Genomic DNA, 26,758 nt, shown 5'->3' on the forward strand with positions numbered 1-26,758 from the left:
AGGGGATGAAGGCACACTGCACAGAGGCTAGGGGAGTCCTCCAGTCCTGGGGAGCATGGCACAGATCAAGGAAGGGCTGCCCTCCCTCACACAGCCCCCACCTGACTTTCACTCACACCAAACTAGGCAGACACTAAAATCCAACCAAGCCCCAGAGCCACCTCCTGGAGGAGCAGTTAGTAACTGCTCTCCTCTCCCAAAGGTGCTAAAAGGGACAGAGCCTGGCATAGCCAGCTCTGGGCATAAGGGAGTCACAAAAGTAACTGAACAAACTTAAAGCTCTCACACCTTGCAAAGAGGGAAGTCTGTCTTTTGTAAACTCTGCATTTAACAGACTGAAGTCTCCCAGCATGATTTGAAAAGGCCTATATTTTATTTGGCTCTCCAGATGTCTTCACATCCACTCCATGGCCAACTCATTCTATTAAGGACCTTTTCTAACCCACATGGCAAACTTGCCTTCTTCTGGAGTTAGCCATGGAACCCCAGCACTTAGGATCACTGCGTGGTTAATAGGAAGTTTTAATTTTGGCCGCACGGGATCTCAATAACCATGAAAAGCTGGAAGCCAAACTCCTGACAGAATGAGGAAATCAAACCCAGTAAGTTCCCCTCCCTTAACTTTTTTTTTTAAAGGAACTTGGCAGCAAAACAATAGGAGCTGGGGTACCACCTTGGTTACTGCCAGCCAGTCCCACACGCTTTAGCGCATATTCATCTTCTTGGTCACCTGAGGGGGTTAGACACTTCATCTGGAGAGGCCACATGTGGCCTGCAGAGCGTGAGCCCAGGCTGTTCAGTGTCTCACAGGCTGAAGTTCAAATTCCAGCTCCGCCACACACTGGCGGTGCACGACCTTGAATGAGTTAGTGACTTTTCTGAGTCTTGGTTTCTTTATCTGAAAGACTGTTATGAAGAGAACTGATAAATGTGTCCAGTCCCAGCAGAGACTCAGCTTCAGTGCTTCTGGTATTTTCTTTTCACTAGCTAAAACTCCAACCTAATAGAGTTGTTTCACCTTTTTCCACATTGCAAACTCCAGTATTAGGAGCCTGTCAGAGAACAGAGGCTCAAGAACACATTTTCTTCCTTTCCAGTGGAGACACAACACCCAGCCTCCTGTTTAAATTTCTACTTCTGGAGCTCACCTTCAGCAACACTCCTATCCCAGGTAGTCAAGCCCCATGGCTCAGAAAGTGCAGCCTGGTAGGCTGTGCAGAGCCAGGGACAAAGCCAGGGATACAGAAGTTTTAAAACTTCACGGAAACATTTACAACCTCAGAGAACATCCAGTTTGATGCTTTTGTTTAAAAATCTTCAATATGCCAGGTTCCTGGAGTGTAAAACGAGAAGGCTGAACCAGGTGATGTTTTTAAGGATCTCCCAGATGTAACATCCTAAGAAGCTGAGGTTTATCTCTGGCTAATGCCGGAGCCACAGACTGAAATGTAACAATACTATAAGATAATTGAAAACACAAAGGAATAGAGGCCGAACAGCTGTCCTCCCTAATCTCACTTGCCAACAGAATATTCTCTATAATGACATCAGGGAGGTGTACTTGAGGACACTTTTGTTCTATTTATTCCCAATTAAATCAGATTGTTGGGGTGTTGTTTTATTTTTAACTGCAAATTCTCCCAACCACTGAAAACTCCTTTCTTTCAGTCAATTATGTTCATGAAGCAGAACACATGGCAATAAATTGAATCCCTGGGAAATCAGTACAGGACTAACCTGCTTGCGCGTTCTCGCTGGGAAGGGCAGCAGACACACTCACTCTTGCCTTGAGTTCCATGTTGGAGATTGTCTTCCCCCGTCTGAGCCTTTATGAAAACCCTGGTTCAGGTTGGTCAGGGAGGAAGGGCCTGGCTGCCGGCAGAAGGTTCCCAGCTCCCTGCTTTCTCTCAATTTCGGTTCTTAAGGTACTTTAGCAGCTGCCTCCCAAGGTGTTACAAATCCAGCAGCCACTTGCTCATTCATTCTCCTTCCTCCCCACCCCATAAGCAAAATCTGGCAACAATGCAAGAACATAGTTCCAGCTCTGAGTCACTGCCCCGCTGTGGCCAAGGGCTAAACAGCAAGGTGGGTGCTCCATGTCTCCGGGCCCCCATTCTGTTCTTTTTTGAGACTATGGGGTCTTCTGCCCTTCTAGAACCAGTACATAAGAAACACCCCCACCTATGAGCTCTGGAGTCAAGATGAATTGCCCACTCAGTTTTGCTATGCCACACTGTGGCTCAATTAGCACCAAGGCAGAATGCTTGGTGGAGAAATGATGGCTCATTTATCAATAGTTCACATGGGGGCCTCCCTGGTGGAGCAAGGGGTTAAGACGCAGCACTATGGAGCTATCCGCAGTCACTGCAGCATGAGTTCGATCCCCGGCCAGGGAGGTGACCCACATAGCACAGCAGACCTCTCCTGTCTCACCCACCGCTCCCCTCAGCAGTGTGTTTCAGTAGATCTGCCTGTTCTGCTCCCTACTCTGTCTCTGGTGAATCCTCTCACCCCCGACCTCTGGCCTGCATCCCAGCTCTTGTATACATAAATAAATAAATCTTAAAAAAAAAATAGTTCACATGGCCTAGACAGGGAAAGGCTTGAGCAGTTACAAACTACCATGCCCATCCCCACGGTGACAGTCAAAGCTTGTTTCAATCCCCATGTGAGATGGCTCGGGCCCTCTGGGCATCAATTTAGCCATGTGGCTCTCACTCTCAGAACAGGAGCGAATAAAGGAGAGAGAGGCCAGCAAAGGAAAGTACAACATGATGTGCCTTTACTTCCTGTGGCTTCACCCCATAGCCTCAGATCAACACTGTGGATCTTTTCATCCAACTTATGTATTCACACAAGTCCCAGGACAGATGGCCACTTGAAATATAAGCTCCATGGGAAAGGACTTCTACTTTCACAGCCATGTGCCAATACCTACATAGTGCCTAGCACACAGTAGATGTTCAATAAATACTTGTTGAGTGACAAAACAAAAACAACCACAGGGGACTTTGTACTGAGTCTACTCAGGATGCAGTTTTACTAAGATCTGTTTCCATCACCACTAATTTTTCCCTTTATAAATTTCCATATCCTTCATGTGTACTGCTGCCTGTAATGAGTGTCCTGTAAATCTTTAAATGCAGAGATGATTTACTGGAAACAAATGAAGTTCAATCTTTAGGCTTTCTCTCTCTCACTTTCACAAGATCCTTCCTCAGCCCCAAGAAGGCCCCCAACCATGTGTTTACCTGCTTTCTGTAATTTTATATATTTTTAAAGAAGGCCTCCTGAACCTTAAACACAAGCCCAACAAAATACAGACCTGCCACAATAGAGTGAAAGAATGAATGACTCATGTGCCATCCCAACATGTCATTGAAAGAAGACATTTGGTTTCACAAACTTGTTTTAAACACAGAGGAGATCTGCTGAACCTACAGACACATCCTGGTGGATCACAAATCAATTGCTGTGAAGACTGGAATAGAGTTAAGAGCACAAATTCTATTCATAGAGTGTTAGGCACAGAGAGTGTCAAGGCACATAGTAAATGTGCTTTGGAATAAAACAATGATTAGACCATAATCACTCCACCAAATAGGAGCTTATAAGCCCACAGAACAGACTGCTATGGTCACAAATATAAATGTATATATTATATATGCCAAGCATATAGACTATATATAATTAGAAATCAGAATGCATGGCATTATGGAATAAAGCACAGCAATTTGCTAAGTATTAATCTGCTACATACAACAACCCTAGAAGGTAAATCATATTATCCCCATTTTGCAATTGAGAATATTGAGATCCATCCCAAGGCCACATAACCAGCAAGTGTCAAGGTCAGAATTCAAGCCCAGATCTGCCTAATTCCATAGTGTGGGCTTATTCTTAGTGGCTACACATCAGTCAATGACCATGTATTCTCCAAAATGTCTGGGAGACATTCTGGCTTCAGAGGTATCGGAACTACATAGGGTCCCAGCTGAGGTCAACTGGCAAACTTCCAAGACCCGCCCACCAGGAATGGAGGAACAGGAACTGCCATGAGCCTGCTTATCAAGTGTATAACCTTCTTCATCCAGCAATGCCCTCTCAGGGATCAGCGACAGCTACCTGGGAGCCAGAGGAGGCCATGAGAGGCTCCCAACCAAGGCTCTGCCTCCAGATACCCCAGTCCCTGTTGCCAGCTTGTTCATGCTGGAACATAGCTCTCATTCCAGGTCTCCTGCTTACACACCCTGCTGGCTCCTCCCTGCTAAAACCTCTCTCACCACTTCCCTATTCTCTCAGAAGAAGCAAAATGAACTGTTCACCAGTCCCCAGATCATCCTGTCTTTCCTCCCCATGGGCTTTGGCCCTGCAATTCTCTTCTCTAATGAATTGTGCTCAACCTCCAAGGCCCCTTCTCTTCCCATAAGATCTTCCTGATCACTCCTGGCTGCTCTGCTTTCTTCCTTCCTCAATAAGCTCAGCACGGAAGGCTCACACTCTTCAGATAGTAGTTGTACAACTCTCTTCATTTTACCCTCTAAAAAAAATTAAGTACTTCATCTTATAGAAAGGTATAAACAGAAGTTCTCTTTGTCAATTATCAGATACAACAGTCCCAGTCTTAATCTCAGAGATGACATTTTCCAGCTTCTTGTTTCTTTGCTTTTTGTGTTTAAATTTTTATATACACATCTTCGTAGAAAAAATATACCTAAATAGGGTAAAAATACACATATTATTCTAAAACTTGCTTTACATCTTATCTATTTTGGACTCCTCCATATCCACATGCCAGGATGAAATAAGCAGGCCCCTCTGAGGACCCCATACCAGGCCAGCCCAAGCCACAGAGAGAGGTGATCTGCAGCCCACCCCATATGCCAACTGGCCCAAACACAGATCAGAGGTTTCAAACTGATGAACTGCAAACCAATGTGTCCCCCAAATTAATTTTGAGCCATACAGATTTTTTAAATTGAGCCAAAGTTTAAAAAGAGAAAAATTTTGTATAAAAATCTAGCTCAAAAGCAGAGGCAAGATCAATGCTCAGGCCAACCAAAACCCATGCACCACTGCACCCCAGGATCTAGGACCTATGTCCCCCAACCACTGCCACCATGCCCAAGAGAAGGACTGCAGGAGATGCTGAAGGAGATACAACCAAGGTGAAGGACAGACCACAGAGAAGATCCACAAGGTTATCTGCCAAACCTGCTCCTCCAAAGCCAAAGCACAAGCCAAAAAAGACCCCTACAAAGAAGGGAGGGAAGGTACCCCAAGGGCAAAAGAGTAAAGCTGATGTTGACAGGGACAGGAATAACCCTGCAGAAAAAAAAAAAGATGCCAAAACAGACCAGGCATGGAGAGCTGAAGGTACAGGAGCTGCCAAGCAAAAGTGTGAGAATTTTTGATAACTGTAGAGTTTGAAGTATTTTTTGTCAAGTTTTATAAAAATAACAAAATTCTGATTTACTTGTTTTTTAAGCTATGTTGTTAGCACACACAATACTTTGTTGTTGTTTTTTGGGGAAAGGTACTAATAGAAATAGAATGTCTCTGAAGCTAGACTGATGTGGGGACAAGAACACCTTTCTCTTCTAGATTTGAGTGACTTCCTCTTGGTTCCCAGGAGGAGGGATTCCTTGACATTGATACCAGTTAAACACCTTGGCACAGACGCTTTGTGGGAAAAACTAAAATTCTCTTTTATGCCCTCTTCTCCCTCAGCCTTTAGCATAAACTTGACGCCTTTAAACCCAGAGAGAGCTAATGAGACTTTATTCTAAATAAGTGACGACCAGTGTGTCAGACAATCTGGACTTTCTGCTGTCAACACTGAGACAGCACCCCTCAAAAGAGCAGCAGTTCCTTTTTTAGACTGAGGATCTTCAGATTGACCAATCTGCCATTTTCATTTCATTTCCCCGAAGTCTGGGTCAGTTTGTGAAAAGTTGTTAAACAGCATGCTAAATGTGAAATGTCAGCCCTCTAAACTTTTCCTGGTCAGAGCATCAAGTGAAGACTGCACTTGGTTTTATAATGGCTTTCTGATTTTGGCCATCCATTGAAGGGGGAGTTTGGAAGTTGTTGTATACCATTAACCATTGCCTGCCCATATCCTGCCTAAAATAGCATGATTGTTTACCAAAAGCATCTTTGGTAAAGCTGGAGATGGTTCGGCTTGGGGAGAAAAAAAAAAACTCAGCTTATTTTGGAAAAACAAAATGGTGGCAACACTGGGCACCATTAGAGTTGGAATGGCCCTTCCAGCTCACTCCAGTCACCACCACTCCCTTCTGTTACCTGATGAAAGGTTTTAAGCCTGGTGTTATCATCACACCCGTACTTGTAATTTTTTCATGCAGTAATTTCTTTGTACCCACCATATCTCAACCAGAATGGGAAAACAAAAGATAAAGAGTGTAAGCCAAGTATTTAAAAAAAAAGGGGGGGGAGCATAAACACAGGGTGTTTGTTATTGCTCTTATCTGCTAAGCCTCTAGAGACATTTGAGTTTGCAATCCCCACTATGTACCAACACCACTGATTCCAGAAAAGATCTTCCTTTTAGTAAGAAGTCCTACTTAAGAAAATAAAGACTTCTTGCAAAAATAAGCCAAAAGTTTTTCCTCTTACAAGAAATTTTAGAAGAATCTCTCCAGTGATAACAATAACAGGACTTGTCCTTGGCCTCCTAACTGGACTCGTGAAGAGGTAAGTCCCAAAAGAGCCAGCAGATTGTTTTTTTCAATAAAGAGAAAAATCCAGCAAGACATTGCCAACAGTTCTGTTCTAGAAAATCCAAAGGAAGAGAGGTACACATGGATGCAGCCCCTTATAGGCTGCCCTGGCCTCTGACTGCAGGTGGGGCCATATGCAACAGAAAAGTATCCAACCAGGTGCTGCCTAGAACAAGATCACAGGCCTCCCCAACCCCAAAAATTCACCACCTAGTGTAGTGTTTAGAGCACATACTCTGGAGTCCAGCCCTCACAGTTGTCCATACCGCAGATAAGGAAACTGCTCCAAGAAGCAATGATGAAAAGTTATCACCATTAAAAAAAAAAGGTTGAGCGCTTCCCTGGTGACGCAAGGGGTTAACCACCGCACTATGAAGCAATCTGCAACCTTTGCATCATGAGTTTAATCCCTGGCCAGCCAGGGAGCAACCCACATGGTGAAGCAGACCTCTCCTGTCTCACCCGCTGCTCCCCTCAGCAGTGTGTTTCAGTCAGCCTGCCTGCTCTGTTTCCAGCTCTGTCTCTGGTGAATCCTCTCATCCCTACATCTCTGGCCTGTACCCGAGCTCTTGTATGCATAAATAAATAGATCTTAAAAAAAAAAAGGTTGATTCTAAGTATTTAAGAGGAATATTAAAAGGCGCTAGATGATCAGACCTGAACAATATTGCATTACTTGCCCCCAAAAGTGATATATGATATAAGTATATTCATTCATTCATTCATTCATTCATGTAGCAAATATTTAGAGCAAACCAGATGCTGACCGTGTAGTGTCCTGACATCTGAAAGTTGAATAATCAACAAGACAGAGGGAGTCTGTAACAGCTTAGTCTCTGTATCCTGTATCAAGAGCTATAAATTCTCAGTTTATCAAACCAACTTAAGACCTATTTTAACACAAAGGGTTACCCTTGTTTTCCAGAAAACACAGTATTAAAGAGTTTTAGAACTGAAAATGACACAGAGCTCATTTCATCCAATCTCTTTGTTTTACAGATGAGAAAATTAAAATCTGGGATGGTTAAGCAAATTGCTTAAGGTCATAGTTATTACTAACCATAAATTAGCACTAGGTTCCTGAAAACAAAGATCATGGGGGAAAAAACACTGTACATTGTTTTAAAATTAATTTTCTGCCTTAAACAAAATCCATCTTCCAGTGATCAATTTCCACTAACAAATATTTTAGAGCAGAGAATCTTTGTATCCAGTCAGACCTTATACAGAAATCCTGGGTCATGGATATGGATTTGAATGGCCTATAAAAACACATATTGGGAGAAGGCCATGTGAAGACAGAGGCAGACAGTAGAGTAATGTATCTACAAGCCAAGAAACAACAAGAATTGCCAGCATCCATCAAAACAAAGAGACAGGCATGGGTGGATTATCTCTCAGGGCCTCCAAAAGGAAGCAGCCCATCCTCTGCTTTAATTTTAGACTTCTTGGCCTCCAAACTGTAAGAGGATAAGTCTCTATGGTTTTAAAACACCAGGTTTGGGGTAATTTGTTATGGTAGCAATAGGAAATAATACAGAATCTGTATTAGTGTAGTGACTTTGAATTACTATAAACACAATTAGCAAGAGGAAAAACTCATCACTAGGGTCTGATACTCAATAGCATACAGCCCAGAACAAGGGAGGGGAAATATTTTTTTCTATTCTGAACCATCATACCCCACCCAAATACTATGTTCATTTCCGGTAACCACACCTACAGGTCAGAGCAGAAACTCAGTATGTCCAGGCACCTACAGGACTGTGTAGGGCACCAATGGGTCAGAGCAATCTCACTGAAGGAACTCAGTGCCCATGATGGGCGTCAACATCTCTAAAGGGATGTCATGATGAGGAGCAATTTCCTTTGTTCTCTGAGGTCCATGATGGTAGAATGAGGATCAGCAGGTGGAGTCACTGGCAGGCGTATTTTTCAAAGACTTAGATGTCAACAATATCACAGAGTGGCCCCTGAACACAAGACCAGCTGCTGCCTCCTGCTGGAGGAAGTGTTCAAGTCCAACTCAAAAAACCAGTTGACAAGTACACAGCCCCCCCGCCCCAGGCCTACAATCTGCCCAAAGGGCCTCAAGCTCCCCTCTAGCTCTGTGAGTTTATTAATACATGAAACACACCAGGTAGCAATATGTGAGTCAAGAAATACACAGATAGGATGATGTGCTCTTGAGTATTAAGAAAGATGGAAGTTGAGAAAACAAAGAAACAAGGTCCTAGGCAGAACTGTGACTAAACACCTAAGCCCAACCTCCAGGAAGCTGGCTATAGGAGCAGGAGGTCACAGTCCTGTAACTGAGGCTGGTTTAGGTTCTCCTTAAGCCCCCGTTTCACAGAAAGCTCATTCTGAAGTCAACAATACAGTAAGTCCTTACTCAACACCATCAGTAGATCCTTGGAAACTGTGACTTTAAGCAAATGACAGTTAACAAAAAAGCAAGTCCTCCAAAAAACATCATTCCACAGCTGCCAGGATTGTTTTTTTCTCATCAACATAATGAAATAATGTTGAACGAAATGATGTTATTTGAGAACCTGCTGTACTTATGTCAAACTGTTCTCTTTTTTTTTTTTTTAAGATACATAGCTTTAAATAGTCCAGCACATCCAGAATCCATTAGTAATCCACTTGGTCTGTATCAAAAGTAATAGTCACATTTCCTGAATACCACTGTGAGTGCCTGCAGGCACTACCACGGATGGTCACTTCAATACTGCAACATACTATATCATCTTAGGAAACTGAGGCTGAAGAAAGGTTAAGTCATGTGTCCACAGCCATATATTTCAGTGAATTTAGGGTACCCACTGGAATCCAAGTTCAGAAGCCAACTCTTCCATCGTATTATCTACTTTGCACCCTATTTTAGGTAGTTCCTTTGTTCAAGGTAAATCACACCACCAGGCGACTGAGCAGCTCACAGGTGGCTCTCCTGAGGGGCCTCAGTCCCCATTTCTGTTAAATGAGAAAAGTGGAATGGTGAGTATGGGGGTCGTACCAGCTCTGACACCCAGTAACTGGACCTTACCAGATTCCTTTTCTCAGAGTCACCTCACATGGGTCGAGCTGAGAAGTGGGAGAGAAGGTGGCCTAACTCTCTGGTGCTCCCCAGATGGGGACACAGCTAGTGACTTTTCCCATGCTGCCTGCAAGAGGTCAGGGCAGTAACAGAAGAAAACCAAGAACAGACAAAATCAGCCGCATGAGCTCACTCACAGGTGCGCTGTGTAGGGTGACCCACATAAATCTTGACATTTAGCACTTTACTCCATCAACCCGGGCTGTGCTGTAAAGTATCAGCACACAGATCTGAGGGCTAGCTGTGCTCAGAGCCCAGGGGATATCCATGAGGAATTAAAGCACAGGGTCTTTGTTTGGAAAAGATAAAGCAGTCGGTGGGGTGTGAGAGGTAAAGTAGCCCGGCCACATTCCAGCGGGAGGAAACTCCTGCAGCTGCTCCCACAGCACCCTTCCACCCTCCATGGCTGCCTTCTCACAGGCCGCCTATGGGGACCTCCTAAGGCTGCCTATTTCTCTGCTTTCTCTCTAGGGTCTTCTAGCAATGGTGTTAACTGAGCCAAAGACTCCGAAGGCTCAGTCACACAGAAGGACTGGCCCAGTATCCCTCCAAGACTGGGGAAAAGGGACCATTCAAGGCTCAGTACAGGAGGAGTAGGGAGGAGGGAGAAAGACTCCGGATATCCTCCAGGGAGCGGCTCTCTGCCTATCTCACTTCTAGGAAAGAGCAAAATGGCATCATTTTGGAAACCCCCCTCCCAAGCCAATTTCCTACTCCATTTCCTAGTGATGCCCATTCAGGAAGGGTGCCCCAGGTTGAGGAACATGGCAGGAGAAGGTGCCTGAACCACAGGACCCCAATTACCTGGATTTTCCAATAAGTAAACCACTAAGTTTTGACTGCTTTTATTCAGTATTTTCTTTTGGGTTTTGCAGGGGACAAAGCAGGAGAACAGAAAAGGGAACAGGGCAGCTGAAAGGCACCAATGCCAGTGGAAAGACTGTGGGTCGGTAGTCATAACAGGATTCCAGTTACAGCCCCACACTGCCAGTGCAGGGCTTTGTAAAAGACCTTCTAATGGTGCCTGGATCAGGAGGTGAACAATAAGAGTAGTTGTTCTGGTCAAGGTCCCTCTGGTCAAGGTCCCTAAGGAAGCCCTACTAGCCCTCCACATTCTTAAACAGAGGCCCATGATGCCAGGGTACCAGACTCCTGCAGAGAGCCAAAAATGTGTGTGTGTTGGGGAGGGGGCGGGGAGTAGATAAAGAACCATATAAAGAGCAATATCCATAACAGTAACTGCAGTGAGCAAAGCCTACCCACCCCACCCTATCCTATCCTATCCTATATTCCAGGCACTCAGCAGGCATTATCTCATGCCTTAAACCTGGAACGTAGGTACTGGTTAGAAGCCTGAAGGTCAGAGCCCAGAACTTGCTAGCAGTGTTTTCTATATTTGAAGAAGGTAAGGTAAAGAAAATGGGAGTGCAAAGCAACCTTATCTCCTCACTATCCACCCCTCCCAAGCACACTCAACTTTGCAGACAGCTGCACGTCACTGACTCTGAATCACACATCTAAACTGCACTTTTCCAGATCCAGACTCAATTCCCCAATGTGGAACTGTGTTGGCGGGGAGGGACGCAGACAGCAGAGCAAGAGCTCAGTGAATCACTTTCTCTGCTAGGGATGGTATCTGATGCATGTTAAATGCCTTCCCTCAATTCCTCAAGTGTCTATTAATCAGTGAACCAAGAACACAGAGGGCGCCATGGAAAAATCTGCCATTGCAGGAAATAAAGCCACTCTACCCCCTACATCACCAGTCCAGCCTACCCTCTCCGTTGCCACCACCACTTCGGGTATGACCTCAGCAGCCTCTGAGGTCGTCATCCCACCTCTGCACCCACTACAAATTCCCAGTCAACTTTCATCAACTCTCCACATCGTTACCTGGAATCTCCCTACCCTACAAGTTGCTTTCAAATCATGCAGTAGCTCCCCTGACCTCCAGATAAGGGCAAACGCTACCCTTTACCTGTCTCCTGACCACATGGGTCACTACTCCCTCACAGATACCCAGCCATCAGTGTCTGCACACATTGTTCCCTTATCTTGAAGGTTGTCTCGTTGGCTAACTTCTGTCTAGCCCTCAAGACTCAGTGCAGAGGTCACCTCCTCTTAGAAGCTTTCCCAGACACCAGGGCCACTGGGATCACACATTTTCCACCTTATTCTGATTTTGTCATGCTTGCCCTGCCTCTCAGTGGGCTCTGCTTCCCCAGCACTGGGTCTAGTGATGATATCTGAGCTATATGTGAGCTTAAGGAATAACCCATGAATTAGAAGTTACAGCTTAAAAAGCACATAAGAGCTGACAAAACATCATCTCACCCAACACAATGACCTGGAGAGGTAGTTACTGGTAGCTTAGCACAGTTTCACAGAAAAGGAAACCAAGGCTCCAAGAGGTTAAGTTCTTGCCCAGGCTCACATAGCTAAGGAGTGGAGTCAAGACTTGAACCAGGGTCTCTGAAGGCAATTCACTGCTCTTTGTCACACCACTGCCCTACATGAAACAGAACAGACATCTATTTGGGGATGAGAGGTGTCATAGCCTGTCTTCTTCATTCCTGGGGGTAACCTCACCTGAGGAAGATCTTCCTTCCTCAGTAGAGCTCTAGGAAATCTATCCACATTATGCAGCTACACAGCACCATGGGGGAAGTGGGAGGGGGGAGAGTCACTGTCCCGTCTTCTTCAGCCTTTGTGGGAGGGCTCTATATAACCTTTTGTGCAGACAGAGCTCTGAAATATCCATCCACATTACCCGGCTGCACAACATCCCCCTTCTTATACCCCAATCATACTGCACAGAAACACCCCAATCCAGCAAAAGAACCTGGTTTTACTGTCAGAAATAGCATCTGTCTGCATGCAGCCTGCTGGCTCCAGTGCTCTGGCAGGGTGCAGGGAGAGATGCGGAGGGCTGGAGGTAAGTGGCAGCATTTAAAGTTGCTGGGCATTAAGCGCAAGCCTCTTTAAATGGGCAGCCTGCAGAGAAGGTGTATCAGGCAAGGCCTCTGAGTGCCTGGGAGGGGAACAGGGGGGGCTGGAGGGAGAGAAAGACTTGCAAGCTGTCCTGCTGTGCCACGTGAGAGGCTGGTAGTTTCTAATTACTTTCAGGGAGTTTTCATAAGCGCCTCACATATGCCATTTTGCTTCAGGAATACAAAGCAATTAGGAATAGGATTTCAGACTCTGCGACTGACTCTAACTGTGGCTGCAGTGGAGCGCATTCCCTTGCACACACACTTTTGGCTCAAATGTGAATTTCAAAGGCCATTAAGGAAATGTGCAGTTTGGTCTGCCAGCCTCTCAGGGGGCAAGAAAAATGATAAATGTTCATTTCAGGGCTCTGGATGGCAATCACTACTCACTTCAAGGGTGTCATTCAGAAATCACCATGACAACCATGGAATGGCTTCCTTCCTCTGTAGTAAAGACAATAGAAATTTTAATTAAGGCTATTCTTTTTTTCCCCTCTGACCAATGGTGGAAAAACATCAACAAAATGTTACCCAGAAATACAAGACCAGGAGCACTTTCAGAATTCAAAAAATATTTCTGGTGCTTTCTCCAGTCACATGATCCACCCCTACACCACCAAAGTCCACTTTCCCACCCTTTCAAGAACTCAAATTTTATAGATCTTGTAAACTCAGACTTGTCTAACTCTTTAATCAAACATTATAAAACTAGGTAAACATTCCAATTTGGTTTTCTGACTATGATTAGGAACAGAATTTTAGTCATCTTTATTTCAGTCATAAAATTCAAAAGACCTGGGGCCTCCCTGGTGGCACAGCGGTTGAGCGCTGGGTTGCAAAGCTGCCTGCAGCCTCTGCAGTGCCGGTTCGATCCCCGGCTGCTCCCTGGCCACGGGAGGAGGGTCCCACATGCCGCCTGCTGCTCCCCTAGGCAGTGTACTTTGGTCCTTCTGCCTGCTCTGCTCCCCGCTCTGGCTCTGGTGAATTCTCTCAACCTCCCACGCTTCTGACTGTACCCAGTGCTTGTATAAATAAATAAAAATTTAAAAAAATAAAATAAAAAATTCAAAAGATCTGGCATAGTTTCATAAAACACTTCCAATAAACGGAGACAACCCAAGATGAGACGAGTATTCAGTGGCCTTAGGGCAGGAGCAGATCTAGATTGGAACACCTGCTTTGCCCCCCTGAGTGACTTTGGGTTGGTTACTTAGCCCCTCTGAGATTTGGTTTCTTCCCCTGGAAGCTAGAATAACAAAGCCTACTTAGGAGCATGGGGAGCAGAAATAATGGTGGTCATAACCTGCAGGCACTCTACCTGGTACATCAAGAGCTGTCAATCATTGGCAGCAGGTATTACTACTACTACTCTGCCTTATTTTGCACTGAATGGATTAAGGCGGCCTTGTCCACACTTCCTAAGAAATGTCTGGCCTATGTTGGCCCTGCACCCTTCTCACACTCCTAAATGCAAGCTTTCCTCCCCTCCCAGCTGGACGACTCTAACAGCCCCCTTCCAGCTAACCTCCTTGGTTCTAGACTCTGCTCTAACTCACTGTCCTCATGGCCATCCAACCAACAGTCTAAAACTGTGACTTCTACTGATCGTTTCACCCTGTATGAACCTCTGATAGAACTTTCAGAAAAATAGGTCTTTCTGAAAAATATTTTTAAAGGTCTCAATGTAAAAGCTTGAGAATCCCAATGTCATAAAGCTTTCAATTTGTTCCTAAATTAATCTATAAATTCAATGTGAAACCGGGCCTCCCCAGTGGCGCTGAGTTTGAGCGCTGGGTTGCAAAGCTGCTGCAGCCTCTGCAGCACCGGTTCCATCCCTGGCCACCGGGCGAGGGTCCCACATGGCATGCAGACCTCTCCTGCTGCCCGCTGCTCCCCTCAGCAGTGTACTTCTTCTGTCTGCCTGTTCTGCTCCCTGCTCTGGCTCTGGTGAATTCTCTCACCCTCCTGCACTTCTGACTGTACCCAGTGCTTGTATAAATAAATAAATCTTTAAAAAAATTTTTTTATATAAAAAAAATTCAATGTGAAACCAATCAACTTCTCACAGTGCTTTTCATGGATCTTTGCAAACTGATCTTAAAATCAAAGTGAACGAACAAAACAAGGATAGTCAAGAACATTTCCATCATCACAGGTGCCCTCCTAGACAATGTTATTTTAGAGTAACATTTTTTTTTGTTTGTTTCTATGGGTTTTACTTCAATGTGTTCAATATAGACTAAAAGCTAGCACAAAAACAGACAGGTGGGTAGAAAATAGTTTAATAGAATACTGACATGACAGGTGATCTCTGAAGGTAGAGAAAGTTGGGTAATTTTCTCCGCCAAGCCACTGGAAGAATGAGGCTTGGAAAAGGGGAGGCAAAGCAGAAAAATGGTTAAGAAGCAATGACCTTTGTCAAAGGTCTAACATGTCTTAAGCACTGTGCTATGTGCTTTCCATGTGACTGTCATATGGCAGTCACCCTGAGCATGGAGGGGAAGTGGCATTGTTCTGTTAAAGATTAGGAAAGTCTTAAAAAAAGAGTGATTTGCCCAAAGGCAGAATGCTCCTATAGTGGTGTGGTGAAGAACTGAAAACCTCGTTCTCTGGTATTTCTCCTTTTACCATACTCTGCAAGCTGTTCCAAGCCTGCTGTCATTGGTCCCCCGGTGCCACGGGTGTGCAGGAAAAGTGCTGGCTGGCTTGTCAGGGTGAGGTGCAGGATACACCTAGTGAGTTTCTCCCCCGACTCACTCCCTCTTTTACCTGGAAGGCACCTGGATTTTACTTGCAGGCACACACAATAAATGTAGACAGCCTTAAAACCCCAGAGCTTACCACCTTCCAGCCCAAGAAATCCAGGTCACACTCCAAGTTGCCAACTTAATGTGTAATGGGAAAAGAACTCTCCATATGTAAGCCTCTCACGGGTTGTAAATCCTCAGCTTTACTCTGATTGCATAACTGCGAATTCTGTCTTCATACATATAGTTGGGCCTCTATAAATTTCACTCTGCTGATCCATAAATCCTGTTAAAAAAACAGACTCGTGGTCCAGCCTGCCCTTAGCTCAGGTGGAAAGGGGAGGGGGATACAGTGATTTCCTGTTCTGTATAGGCCTTGTAATTTTCATGAGGTGTTTTATGGGTTACAAGTAGACTATGAAATGCTGGCATCAGCAATTATACTTGGACAATAAAATGGAACAAATTACCTAAGGGCACAGATGCCCCACTACATTTCTTCCTTTTACATGTATTTAATTTGTTCTGACTGTTCATCAAACACCCCCACCCCCACTGTCTTTGCCTTGTAAATAAGTTGTGTACAAAATTGCATACACCGGTATGATCTTTAACTTGATGGTCCTTGTACAGACTCAAAGGGCAAGTAAGATATGAGAGGGTGAAAAGCAGGAGGCTGTGAGGATGGTTGGATTGTGATACCAGCTCAATTCAGGGACAAACACACTTGTGACGCCTCTCATTTTTCTCCCAAAAATCTTTTTTCTAGGTCAAAAATTTTCAAACTAGTTCAACTGGCACATCATGTGGAAGTCATGATGTTCTTTTTGCACAATGGAATACATATTTTATGACAGTTTATTTTTGGTTTTCTATGTGAAAAGCAATGTACATCCCTTAGAGAAAAATCAAACAACCTAGGAAAGTAACAGCTAAGAAAAATCACCTCAAGATCTCCCAATGATCTACCAATCTACCAATGACCAGATAGTCAAGTGGGAGCTGGGTATTTAACTTTGTGCTAAATTAAGTTCATTTCTTCAGTCATTTCTAGTGAGGACAAACTAATATAAGCCAAAATCTTAAGAAAATTGCGTAGGATTTATCTACTATTCTCTAAATCCCACCATCAGCAATTCATTTATCTGAGTAACTATTATCCATCAACTTTTCCTTTTCTCTTTTTTGGCTTGGTAACAGCTTTATTGAGATATAATTCAGGTGTCAAACAAATCATCCATTTAAAGTATACAACACAGTGTCTTTTAGTATCCTCAGTATAGTCATAATTATAAAAACATAACCTCAATTTTATTTTATTTTTAATACTTTTTTTTAATAGAGGCGTGTTTTTATTTGTTTGTTTGTTTGTTTTGTTTATACAAGCACTGGGTACAGTCAGAAGCGCAGGAGGGTGAGAGAATTCACCAGAGCTAGAGCGGGGAGCAGAACAGGCAGAAGGACCGAAGTACACTGCTGAGGGGAGCAGCGGGTGGCAGGAGAGGTCTGCGCGCCATGTGGGACCCTCCTCAGGTGGCCGGGGAGCAGCCGGGGATCGAACTGGCGCTGCAGAGGCTGCGGGCAGCTTCGCAATCCAGTGCTCAACCGCTGCGCCACCGGGGAGGCCCCATAACCTCAATTTTAGATCATTTTCATCACCCTAAGAAGAAAGCCCACACCCTTTAGCTATCAGCCCCCTTCTAGCCCTAGGCAATGACCAATCTACTTTCTAGCTCCATAGATTTGCTTATTCTCAACATTTCATATAAACGAGTTTATATACTGTGTCATCTTTTGTGATTGGCATCTTTCAACTTCTATCCTTGTAACATATATCACTGCTTGACACTCCTTAATTGATGAATAACACTCCACTATAAGGATACACCACATTTTATTAACCTACTTCAACTGCTGATGGACTTTCCAGTTACTTTTACTTAAGGGATATAATGAATGATGCTGTTATGAACATTCATGTGCAAGTTTTTGTGTGGACATAGGTTTTCATTTCTCTTGGGTATATATGTAGGAGTAGAATCATGAGTCACATGGTAACTATATATAGAGGACTTGCAAACTGGTTTCCAAAGTGGACGCAGCATTTTCCATTCCAGTAGTGTATTAGTGTTCCAATTTCATGTCCCTAACAGCACTTTTTAATTGTCTGTCATTTTTAATATAGACAGCCTCGTGTGTGTAAAGGGCTATCTCGTTATGGTTTTGATTTGCATTTTGTTTATGGTTAATGATCTTGTGCATCTTTTCATGAGCTTACTGGCCATCTGGGTATCTTCTTTGTTCCAGCTTATCTTTTAAGCCGCAAGCATCTCTGGACAGGAACGTTGCCTGCATTCAAATATTACTTAGTGGCTGAATTGTCTTGGGTAAGTCACTTAACTTTTATTAGCATCAGGTTCCTTATTTATAATGAGATAATGTGAGACTTGAGATAAGACATGCAAAAGACTTAGCACACAGCGGGTGCATTGTGAAGGGTGTACAACTGTTATTAACAGCAGGCTTGATCATTGACACGACAAACCCTGAATTCCATGAAACAGGTCTCAGAAGGGGAGAGTCTAAGATCTGGGACAGAGAAATTGGTAGCAGGAAACAGGCAGAAAAGAGAGAAAAAGGGGAAAAAAAAACAGTTAACGAGTGGACCATTTTCAGTCTTGTTTTAGGAGCCACTGCCAGAGGCCCGCCTAGAGCCTGCTCCTTCACCCTTCCAACGATGACGTAAGCACCTAACTCGCTGTATTAAATCCATTTCTCATTACTGCCATTGAACCCCAACTGAAATAGGAGGAAGTGTTGTCTAGCCATGTCACTTGGCACCCTCACAGCCCAGAACATGAAGTGATCAATAACCAGAGGGAACCAAACAGAGAGAATGAGTAAATGAATGGAATGAATAAATGGACTAAAAGGGTGTGTTTGGGATGCATGTGCAGCAGGGTGAAGAGGGCCCCCTGGCCCAGTGGGTCTTGGAAAAGGCTGAGAAACACACCTTAGGACGCAACAGCCCAGCTTCTCATTGCCCATCCATAATCCATCAACACTGCAGGAACATCCATATTAGAATATTTTTCATTTCTTTGTTGCAAACACTCAGGGATTACAGATTCTAGAGAATGCTGCTTTCCTTTCTTTATTTCTTGAAATTATGAAGAAGAAGGTAAAAAGGCCTCCACTTACGCTTTTTTGGCATATAAATAGCTCACAGTAGAAAGAAAAAGGGAGTCAATGGCTCCAAATTCAAAATAGAGACAGACTGTTCTGACAAGGTCCAAATTACAGAGCACTCCAGGCACAAATAAAGAGACACTTTTCAGAGAAATTCTGTTTTGCTATTCAATTCCAAAAGAGAGTCAAGCCAAAGAAAAACCTTACAATCCTCCACAAATTGATTTGGTTTCAGCGGCTACTGGGACAACATGCAGTCAGACAACAAACTGTCCTTTAGGCTTTTGTCCTTGCCATGCTCCCTTCCTTCAAAGACTGGAAAAGTATTGCTGCCAATTGGTTCTCCGATGTGGGGCAACAATAGTGATTTGTGAAATTGTAGAACTTGCTCTACTTTCTCCTAATAATCTCTCATGCAAAATTGCAAATCCCTCTCAAAAACCTTGAGGCTATAAGATTAAGGAGAGTTTGGATTTTCAAATCCATTTTTGGGGTCCCTCTCAACATGCTTTCATTGCCTTAAAACAGTCTTTGCTCTCCCATGTGACCAATTATTGAAAGCATTTATAGAAAACGCCTTCACATATGTCCCCTCATTCACTAAGCAACTACTGGGTGTCTGCTGTGCATCCACCCATCAGGAATACAGTTCTTCAAGTCCTAGACTGACTTCTTCAGAATATGCACTTCAAAATGCTATGTTCCCTAACTTGTTCATGATGACATTAAATTAAAAGTAAAAAAAAAAAACAAAAAACTGGAAATAACCTAATTGTTCAACCATATGTGAACAGAAACAAAATATGCTGTTTCTACTTGAAAGAACATTATGCATCCATTTAAAAAGTTTATAAAGAATCTAAATTTAATAAACTCTTATGTTAAATGAAAACCAACCAGGACCCACAATGATATAAAATAATGTATAATCTCAATTATATTTACAAAATCCAAAGAACACTGGATATAAAAAGGTCACAATGTTAATTCTAAGATTAAAGATAGTATCTCCTTTGCATACTTCTCTATGTTCCTGCTCATTGCAGATAATTTAGAAAAAGCAAAAAAATAAAAATCACTTGTAATATTTCACCACTGTCACCAAGTTGGTGTTTTGCTACCCACTTATATAATTAAAAATTCATAGATACATTTTGCATATATTGCTTGCATTTTTTTTAAAACCTTTAAAGTGGGGAAGAATGTTGTTTAGACATATGAAAATAATGTAATGTTAACAGAGCCAAAGACCATATGTACAATATGACTAAAAGCACATTCAATAAAAACTTATTTTTTACTGCTTTTGTACTGTGCCATGATATATATATATGAGACATATATTTAGTTACATGATATATATATATATATATAGTTAAAATAGAAATTATTACTCTCCCACCTTCCCATCCACCTCCCAACAAGTTCTTGAAAAAAACACCTTAAGGTAACATGAATATAGGTATTTTTCCACCTTTTCTCCATTATCCAGTTTGGGAAGTTGTCGTATACTACCTCCATGATGAAAAAAAAATTAATTTTCTGCTTTCCTAAGGTCACTCTAGCCCAAAGTATTAACAATTTCCATTTAAACAAACCAAGCCCTCCAAGAGCCCTTCATTGCTGCAAAGCCCCAAGGAAGAGCAGGATGGAGCCCTTAGGTGAATATCTACAGGGGAGTGGAACCTGTAGGCACCCCTGATCCCCCAACAATGCCTGTGAACACTTTATCCAGAGGAGGAAGGAGGCAGAATGGCAGCTTCACACATGGCATGAAGGTAACAGGCTTTGAAAGACTGGCAAGGAGAATAGTTTGCTTCCTTCCCTTCTTCCCAGCTGTCCCTGGACTTCATTTCCTTGAACATTCTCCTCCAGGCTTCCTCTCTACCTTTCTTTAGTATCATGACAGTGATGAATTAGGCACTGGATAATCACAAGTCTCAGGATCCCACTTAAACTCAGCTTACAAACACGTTCAATGTGAAGTTTTTCATTTAATGCTTTCAAAAAAAAAAAAAAGATTTTTTTGTGAGAGGAATCACCTCCACTTTGTAGCCAAGGAAGACGAGGCTCTAGAAGGTTAAGGAATCCATGCAACCAAAACCCAGGCCTCAGTCTCTAAAGGCTATGCTTCCCTTGACAGCAAGCACACCTCTGGTGCCCGAGTTGGGGACAGTTCATTCAGGCTCTTGGCTCAACCTGAGAAATGCCCAGGGGCAGGTGGTGACCCAGGGGACAGCCCCAAAGGTTCACACTGGCCAGTTGACAAACAGCAGGTCCTTAAAGTCATCGATTTTGGTTAGAGAGGAGCAGGCTGGTGAGGTGTACAGACCAGAAGCAAGACTATTTAGGTTTCATGAATTGGAGGGGTTTGAATTTTCAGTTCTCCCACCTGCTCGGTGACTTTAAATAAGTTACTTAACCTGCTTTCTCATTTACAAAAATGATAGTGCTAGTACCCTTTTGTGGAGTTTCTGGGTAGATCAAATGACTTTTGCATTGCGTAAACACTTCACATGCACTGGTGTGTAGTAAGCATGCAAACAGCAAGTATACCAACCATGAATATTTGCAGTGATGAGGACATAGGAGCACATCAGAGTGGAAGAAAATGTGGAATTAAGGCAGGGTGCTTGCAGTTACTGAAGAAATGAAAGGTGCTTCAGTGTCTTGGTCTTTTTCCTTGCTAATATGTTCACACCTGAAGCTGGAACCCTTCATGTTCAGTGCTGTTTCCTCTCAAGACGTCCTGCTACATTAGCATCCATGAAAATCGTGCCAAGTACTGTGTGAAATCTGGTGAATTTCCAGCCACTAAGCAGAGAGAGAATTTCATAGGACCTGCAGGCAATAGCTGACGTAAAGAGAAGGCAGCCCAGCCCCCAGGATATGGAGGGCGCCTGCTCCCCCACCATCTGAGCTGCATGCCAAGAGCCTTGCTACCTGAAAAGTCTGTCTCTGTGACATCTCGGACACATTCCCACTCTGGGCTTAGTTTCCTCATCTGCAAAACTAAGTGCCAGGCTAACTGAGCTTTCCTGTGCCAAAGAGCTCAGAGACCTTTAATCTCTAAGTTCATCTGCAAGCATCTCTTTGCAGATTGATGCTGGTTTCCCTGTGCACGCGCTGACCTCACACACCAATTACCATACATGGCTCTAGGTGCTGGCACTGAGGAAAAGAGAGGTGGCACTGCTTTTGATTTTCATAAAATATTTGACAGTCCTTTGGAAACCACAAAGGGAAAAAAAAACTATAAAAGGAAAAAAAAAAACCTGGCTCTCACCAGTCAGAGGTAATAACTAACAATCAATCTTGCAGAGACAATGACCCAAAAAAGGTATTGCCATAGCCACCAAGAAAGAGATTAAATTTAAAGTGAGAGAAGAGAAGATTAACTTTATGGGCAGAAAGATGAAAAGGGTAATATACTTGGCCAAATAAAAGTCTAGAATTGCTGTGCTGAATTCTGCACTTTAAATTTGAAAGAAACCTCAAGTGCTGGTAATTAGACCTGAATCTCATCACCACTTAATATGTGAGTAATGTTTTATAAACACTTCCACATTCAAGGTGTCACTTAGTTCTCATTCACAACAAACATTTCCATCATAAGCAGAAGAGAAAAGGGGCTCAAGCAAGTTAGGTGCTTGTCCTAGACCCCACAGCTAGGAAGAGCAGTGCGGGCAGATAAATTCAGACTGCAGTCCAAATTCAGTGGCCTTTCCAAGTTTGTTTCCACCTTCCCTTAGCAAGCCAAACCAGAGAGTAGGAGAGAGTTAGCATTCAGCATGACTTCACTTATGTGTGTAACCCAGCAAGGTAGCCAAGTTGGGAAGAAACCAACTTGGCATATTTAAAAATGAAGTCCCCAAATGTAAATTTGCCATTACCTTAGAAACCATCACAGACACACAAGGCTTCTGCCACTAAAGCAGTGGTTCTCGACCAGGGTAATTTTGCCCCTGCCCTCAGGGTACATATGGCAATGGAGGGAGACATCTGACTGCCACAAGTGAGGGATCCCACTGGCATCCAGGGGGTAGAAGTAGTGTTGCCAAATGTCCTATAATACACAGGACAGTGCCCACAACAAAAAATACTGTTAAAAATAGAAAATGGAGGGTACTCTCTACTTAATCAAACTAGAGGTGCAGAAAGATGGGCTATACTTTCAAAGAGCAAAGGTCTCTGCAAATATGAGGTGGTATTAACATCCTGGACTTGACTACAGGTGCTTCCAGGCTGATTCCAACCTTAATGCACGGCATGATCCTGGGCAAGTCACTTAATGCCTCTGTTGCAATTCCCCCTATAAAACAAATATAATTACCCTCCGTATGGGGATTAGTTCCAGGACCCCCAAGAATCTCAAAATATGTGGATGTTCAAGTGGGGATTTGCATATAACCTACAACCTACACACACCCTCCTATATACTCTAAATCATCTCTAGAATACCCAGTACACTGTAAGTGCTATGTAAATAAGTTGCCATTCTCTATTGTTTATGGAATAGTGACAAGAAATCTGACATGTTCAGTATAGATACAACCATCATAGGTCTAACTATAGAATCTGTATTTTCCGTCCGAGGTTGGTTGAATCTGCAGACACAGAACCTGCAGATACAGGGGCTGACTGTATAAAATTCCTTGTTTGTTCCTTTTTATCTTTAACCTTAACTAAAGCATCCTCACCCTGACCAGGTTCCTCACTTAACTACCAGGCACAGTGACAGCCAGAACATACCCGGTAATAGAAAGTTCCATCCACCGGGGACTTTCCATCAAGCCAATATCATGCATGGAAGACCCGGCGTATGCACTCATTTTTCATTTTACCCTTTCTGCTTCCAAAAAGGATGTGGAACAACCTACAGCTAGTACACATCTCCTACAAAGGGAAATTGCTGGTAGGACATGGCAGGCATAGCTTACTCCTGATTCTGAAAAAAATCACTAAACATTAGAATCACCCATGGTATGTTTTAAAAATGATGCTAGAGCCCCAACCTAGGCCAAATCCATCAGAATCTCTAGCAATGGGTCCTAAGCATCAATATTTTTTAGATGTTCCCACAAAGGATTCTAATGTGCAAGTCAGGGAGGGTATTCACTGGGCCATGGTCTTGCAGTGGGATCACTGGGCTTCAGCTTGCTAAATAAGCTTCTAAGTATCAGGGACATTCAGCCCTAAAGTGTATTTGGAATAACAAAGGGAGGCAGAAGGAAAAGCTCATCCTCAAAAGGAGGATAAACAATCTGACATGGAATTCATAAATGGGAACTGAAGAGCAATGAATTATACTTACTTACTGTGTGCATAAAACCACTGGGACTTGCCTCATAAATGCTTGTTTCATTTCAATCAAGCTCTAGCACTGTACCAAACACTGAAGGAGGGAACAGCAAAGTACAAAGAAGTATCATGCCTTAAGGGCAGAGGCCTTCTGCGGAAGTAAACCAGGGTGCATCACGCAGTCTGTATCAAGGCAGGACTGCCTGGCACTGACATGGAGGGGAGAGAAAGGGCTCGAGGTCAACCAGACTGGGCAGCCTCAGAGACACTTTGGGTCCCGCCTCCTCTGAGCTTCCAGCCACACTCAAAGACACTCCCACAGGTGCTGCAGCACTCAGTTCCCTGGCTGTTTCCTGCAAGACTCACTCTACCTGCTGGCCTGTTGCCAGCCAGATTCTAAAGTACCTAAGTGAGGGACACCAGGGGCCTCTTCTACAGATGAAGTTACAGTTATATTCATTTCCCTTCCAAATTAACATCCCACTGCCCCGTAGTAAAGAAGTCAGGTCCCAACAAAGGGCCCTAACTAAGAAAGATAACCAAGGCTGCGGGCATCAAGCAGCCACTGTGCCAACGTGGGAGGCATAAACTGGGACCGTATCCTCCTACACTGCGGCCAGCTTCCCGTCACGGAATGCATCCTGGTCCTCCCTGCCTACCATCCTCCTTCGCGCATTTACCACTTGGCCAATGCACTTGGGACTGAAATACAATTAATACCTGCTGTAGCCACATTTCTTTTTTCCCACAGAATGAATCTGATAGACACGCAGTGCCAATAGGAGAGCACCATGCTGAATGCTAATTGCCCCCAAAGTTCTGCAGAGGGCACAGGAGAGGCTGGGATGCTGGTCTCCATGGCTCGGGCGCTCTCAGATTCGGAAACCCTACCTGGCGTTATCAGCAGCAACTCGATGCAAGGACCGCCCTCCCAGTCGAGACAGCAGTAGCCAGAGACCCTCAAGTTTCCTCCAGGGTAACATAAGGCTGGTGGCTAGAATCACAGCGGTCAGGCAGTGGGGAGAGAAGAAGGTGGGCCCGCAGACCGCGCACAGCTCTACGCCATCCACTCCACTGAGGGGAGACAGCGGAGGGTGAGGATTTAAAACGCAGCAGATGAGATTTAGGTTAGATTCACAAACGAACTTCCTGACAGAAAGGGAAGCACTGGAAAGGCTGACCCATTACTTAAATTTCACTGTGGGACCACAAGAGGCTGATTGTACTGTCTGCCAGGGAGCGAGTGAGCAGCCAGGAGGTGCCCGTCTGCACACAACGGTCAGAAGCAGGGACCTCAGTGGCCGGCCCACGGCTGCCTAAGGAACCATGACGTTTTTGCTTCTTAATATAAAGTAAATAGAACACAATAAGCACTTTTAAATGTACTTTGACCTATGAATTCCAGCTCTAGGAATACATATTTTTATGTATTTTAGGGGGAAATTTATGTACTATAGTGGTAGCAATCTAAACAGTTCACCATTGAGTAAGGAATGATTAAGAAAATTGTGGTACTTGTACCCCCACAGACTATTATTCAGCAAATAATGTTTTTAAGGAATATGTAAGGATCTGGAAAGTGTAGATGATATAATGTTAAGTGAATAAAACATCAAAATGATGCATTTCAAGAAAGAATGGAAATACACCAAAATGTTGGTAGTAATCATCTCTGGGTATGGAAGTAAATGCTTTTATTTTCTTCTTTGGTATTTCCAAATATTCCCCCCAAAGCATATTACTTTAATAATCAGAAGAGAAAAACCAAAAAGAGAGCAGTCTGTTGTATGACGTATCTCAGCGCCATAAATCTACTTCATCTGCACAGCCATTATTCCCAGAAAGCAAAACAGTGACACTCAATCTTTTACTTGGCAAGACAAACATAATTTCTCTTCCAAATGGCTCAGTGCACCCACTGCAGCCACCTGAAATCCGCTCCTCCCTATTTCCCGCTGGGTGGTACAGGGTTTTCCCTTCCCCCTCAAAGATTCATGGGGCTCTCATTCTGTGAGCAGACCCTCCCTTCACATCCAATTACAACGTGCCTAAATGAGTCTGAAAGGCAAGGGAGAAAGGTGGAACCCTGCGAAGAGCTGGGGTTTATTGGATTAACCTTAAGAAGTACTGAACTGCCAGATTTAGAGAGGGTCACTTCATGGAACGCCCAGCATCGCAAGGCACTGGGCAAGCTGCTTTTACATACCTCGCAAAGTAAGACTCATTAACCCTATTTTATACGTGAAGAGACTGAGGCTCCAGTACTCACAGCAACTTGTCTCAAATCACACACATAGTAAGTGGCAGAGCTAGAGGTTACTCCCCTGATTCTAAGTCAGGAAAGGTTTCCCCTCAGTCACCTCTAGCACTGGCCTCTTTGCAGGGAACATGAAGCAGACCATGCTTCTTCCTTCCAGACTTATACTGCCACTCTCAGTGACCTGAGGCAGGTCACTCACTGCTTCTCTCTTACCCATTTTCTATCTTCACCACTAACCATGAATAGAAATGCACTGGTCCACAAAGACACCTGAGTGATCCACTGTGGCCAAATCCTCCAATCTGCTTCAAGATCCTTAAGTTGAGCAAGCACTGTGTGGAAAACGGGCCTCACTACAAGGCTTGCTGGGGGCATCTGAGACTGGTGAGAGCAGATACACTCCTTCAGGGTCTCCTTTTATTCTCACAGCA

At 43.8% G+C, this 26,758-nt stretch overlaps 2 protein-coding genes across 5 annotated transcripts in view; one reads left to right on the forward strand and one right to left on the reverse strand.

The window, feature by feature from the left end:
* Window positions 1-26,758, reverse strand: part of PLEKHA7 (pleckstrin homology domain containing A7) — a gene marked incomplete at both ends in the record, with an annotated part of 209,079 nt that overhangs the window by 87,481 nt on the left and 94,840 nt on the right. The window lies entirely within an intron of this gene.
* LOC311180081 (non-histone chromosomal protein HMG-17-like) lies at window positions 5,121-5,414 on the forward strand (the record flags this gene model as incomplete). Its single annotated transcript, XM_084247748.1, has 1 exon — window positions 5,121-5,414. One exon carries the CDS (start codon window positions 5,121-5,123, stop codon window positions 5,412-5,414), a length of 294 nt encoding a protein of 97 aa, XP_084103874.1.

This window comes from Talpa europaea (assembly GCF_964194135.1).
Source record: "Talpa europaea genome assembly, chromosome: 1".
Taxonomy (NCBI): Eukaryota; Metazoa; Chordata; class Mammalia; order Eulipotyphla; family Talpidae; genus Talpa; species Talpa europaea.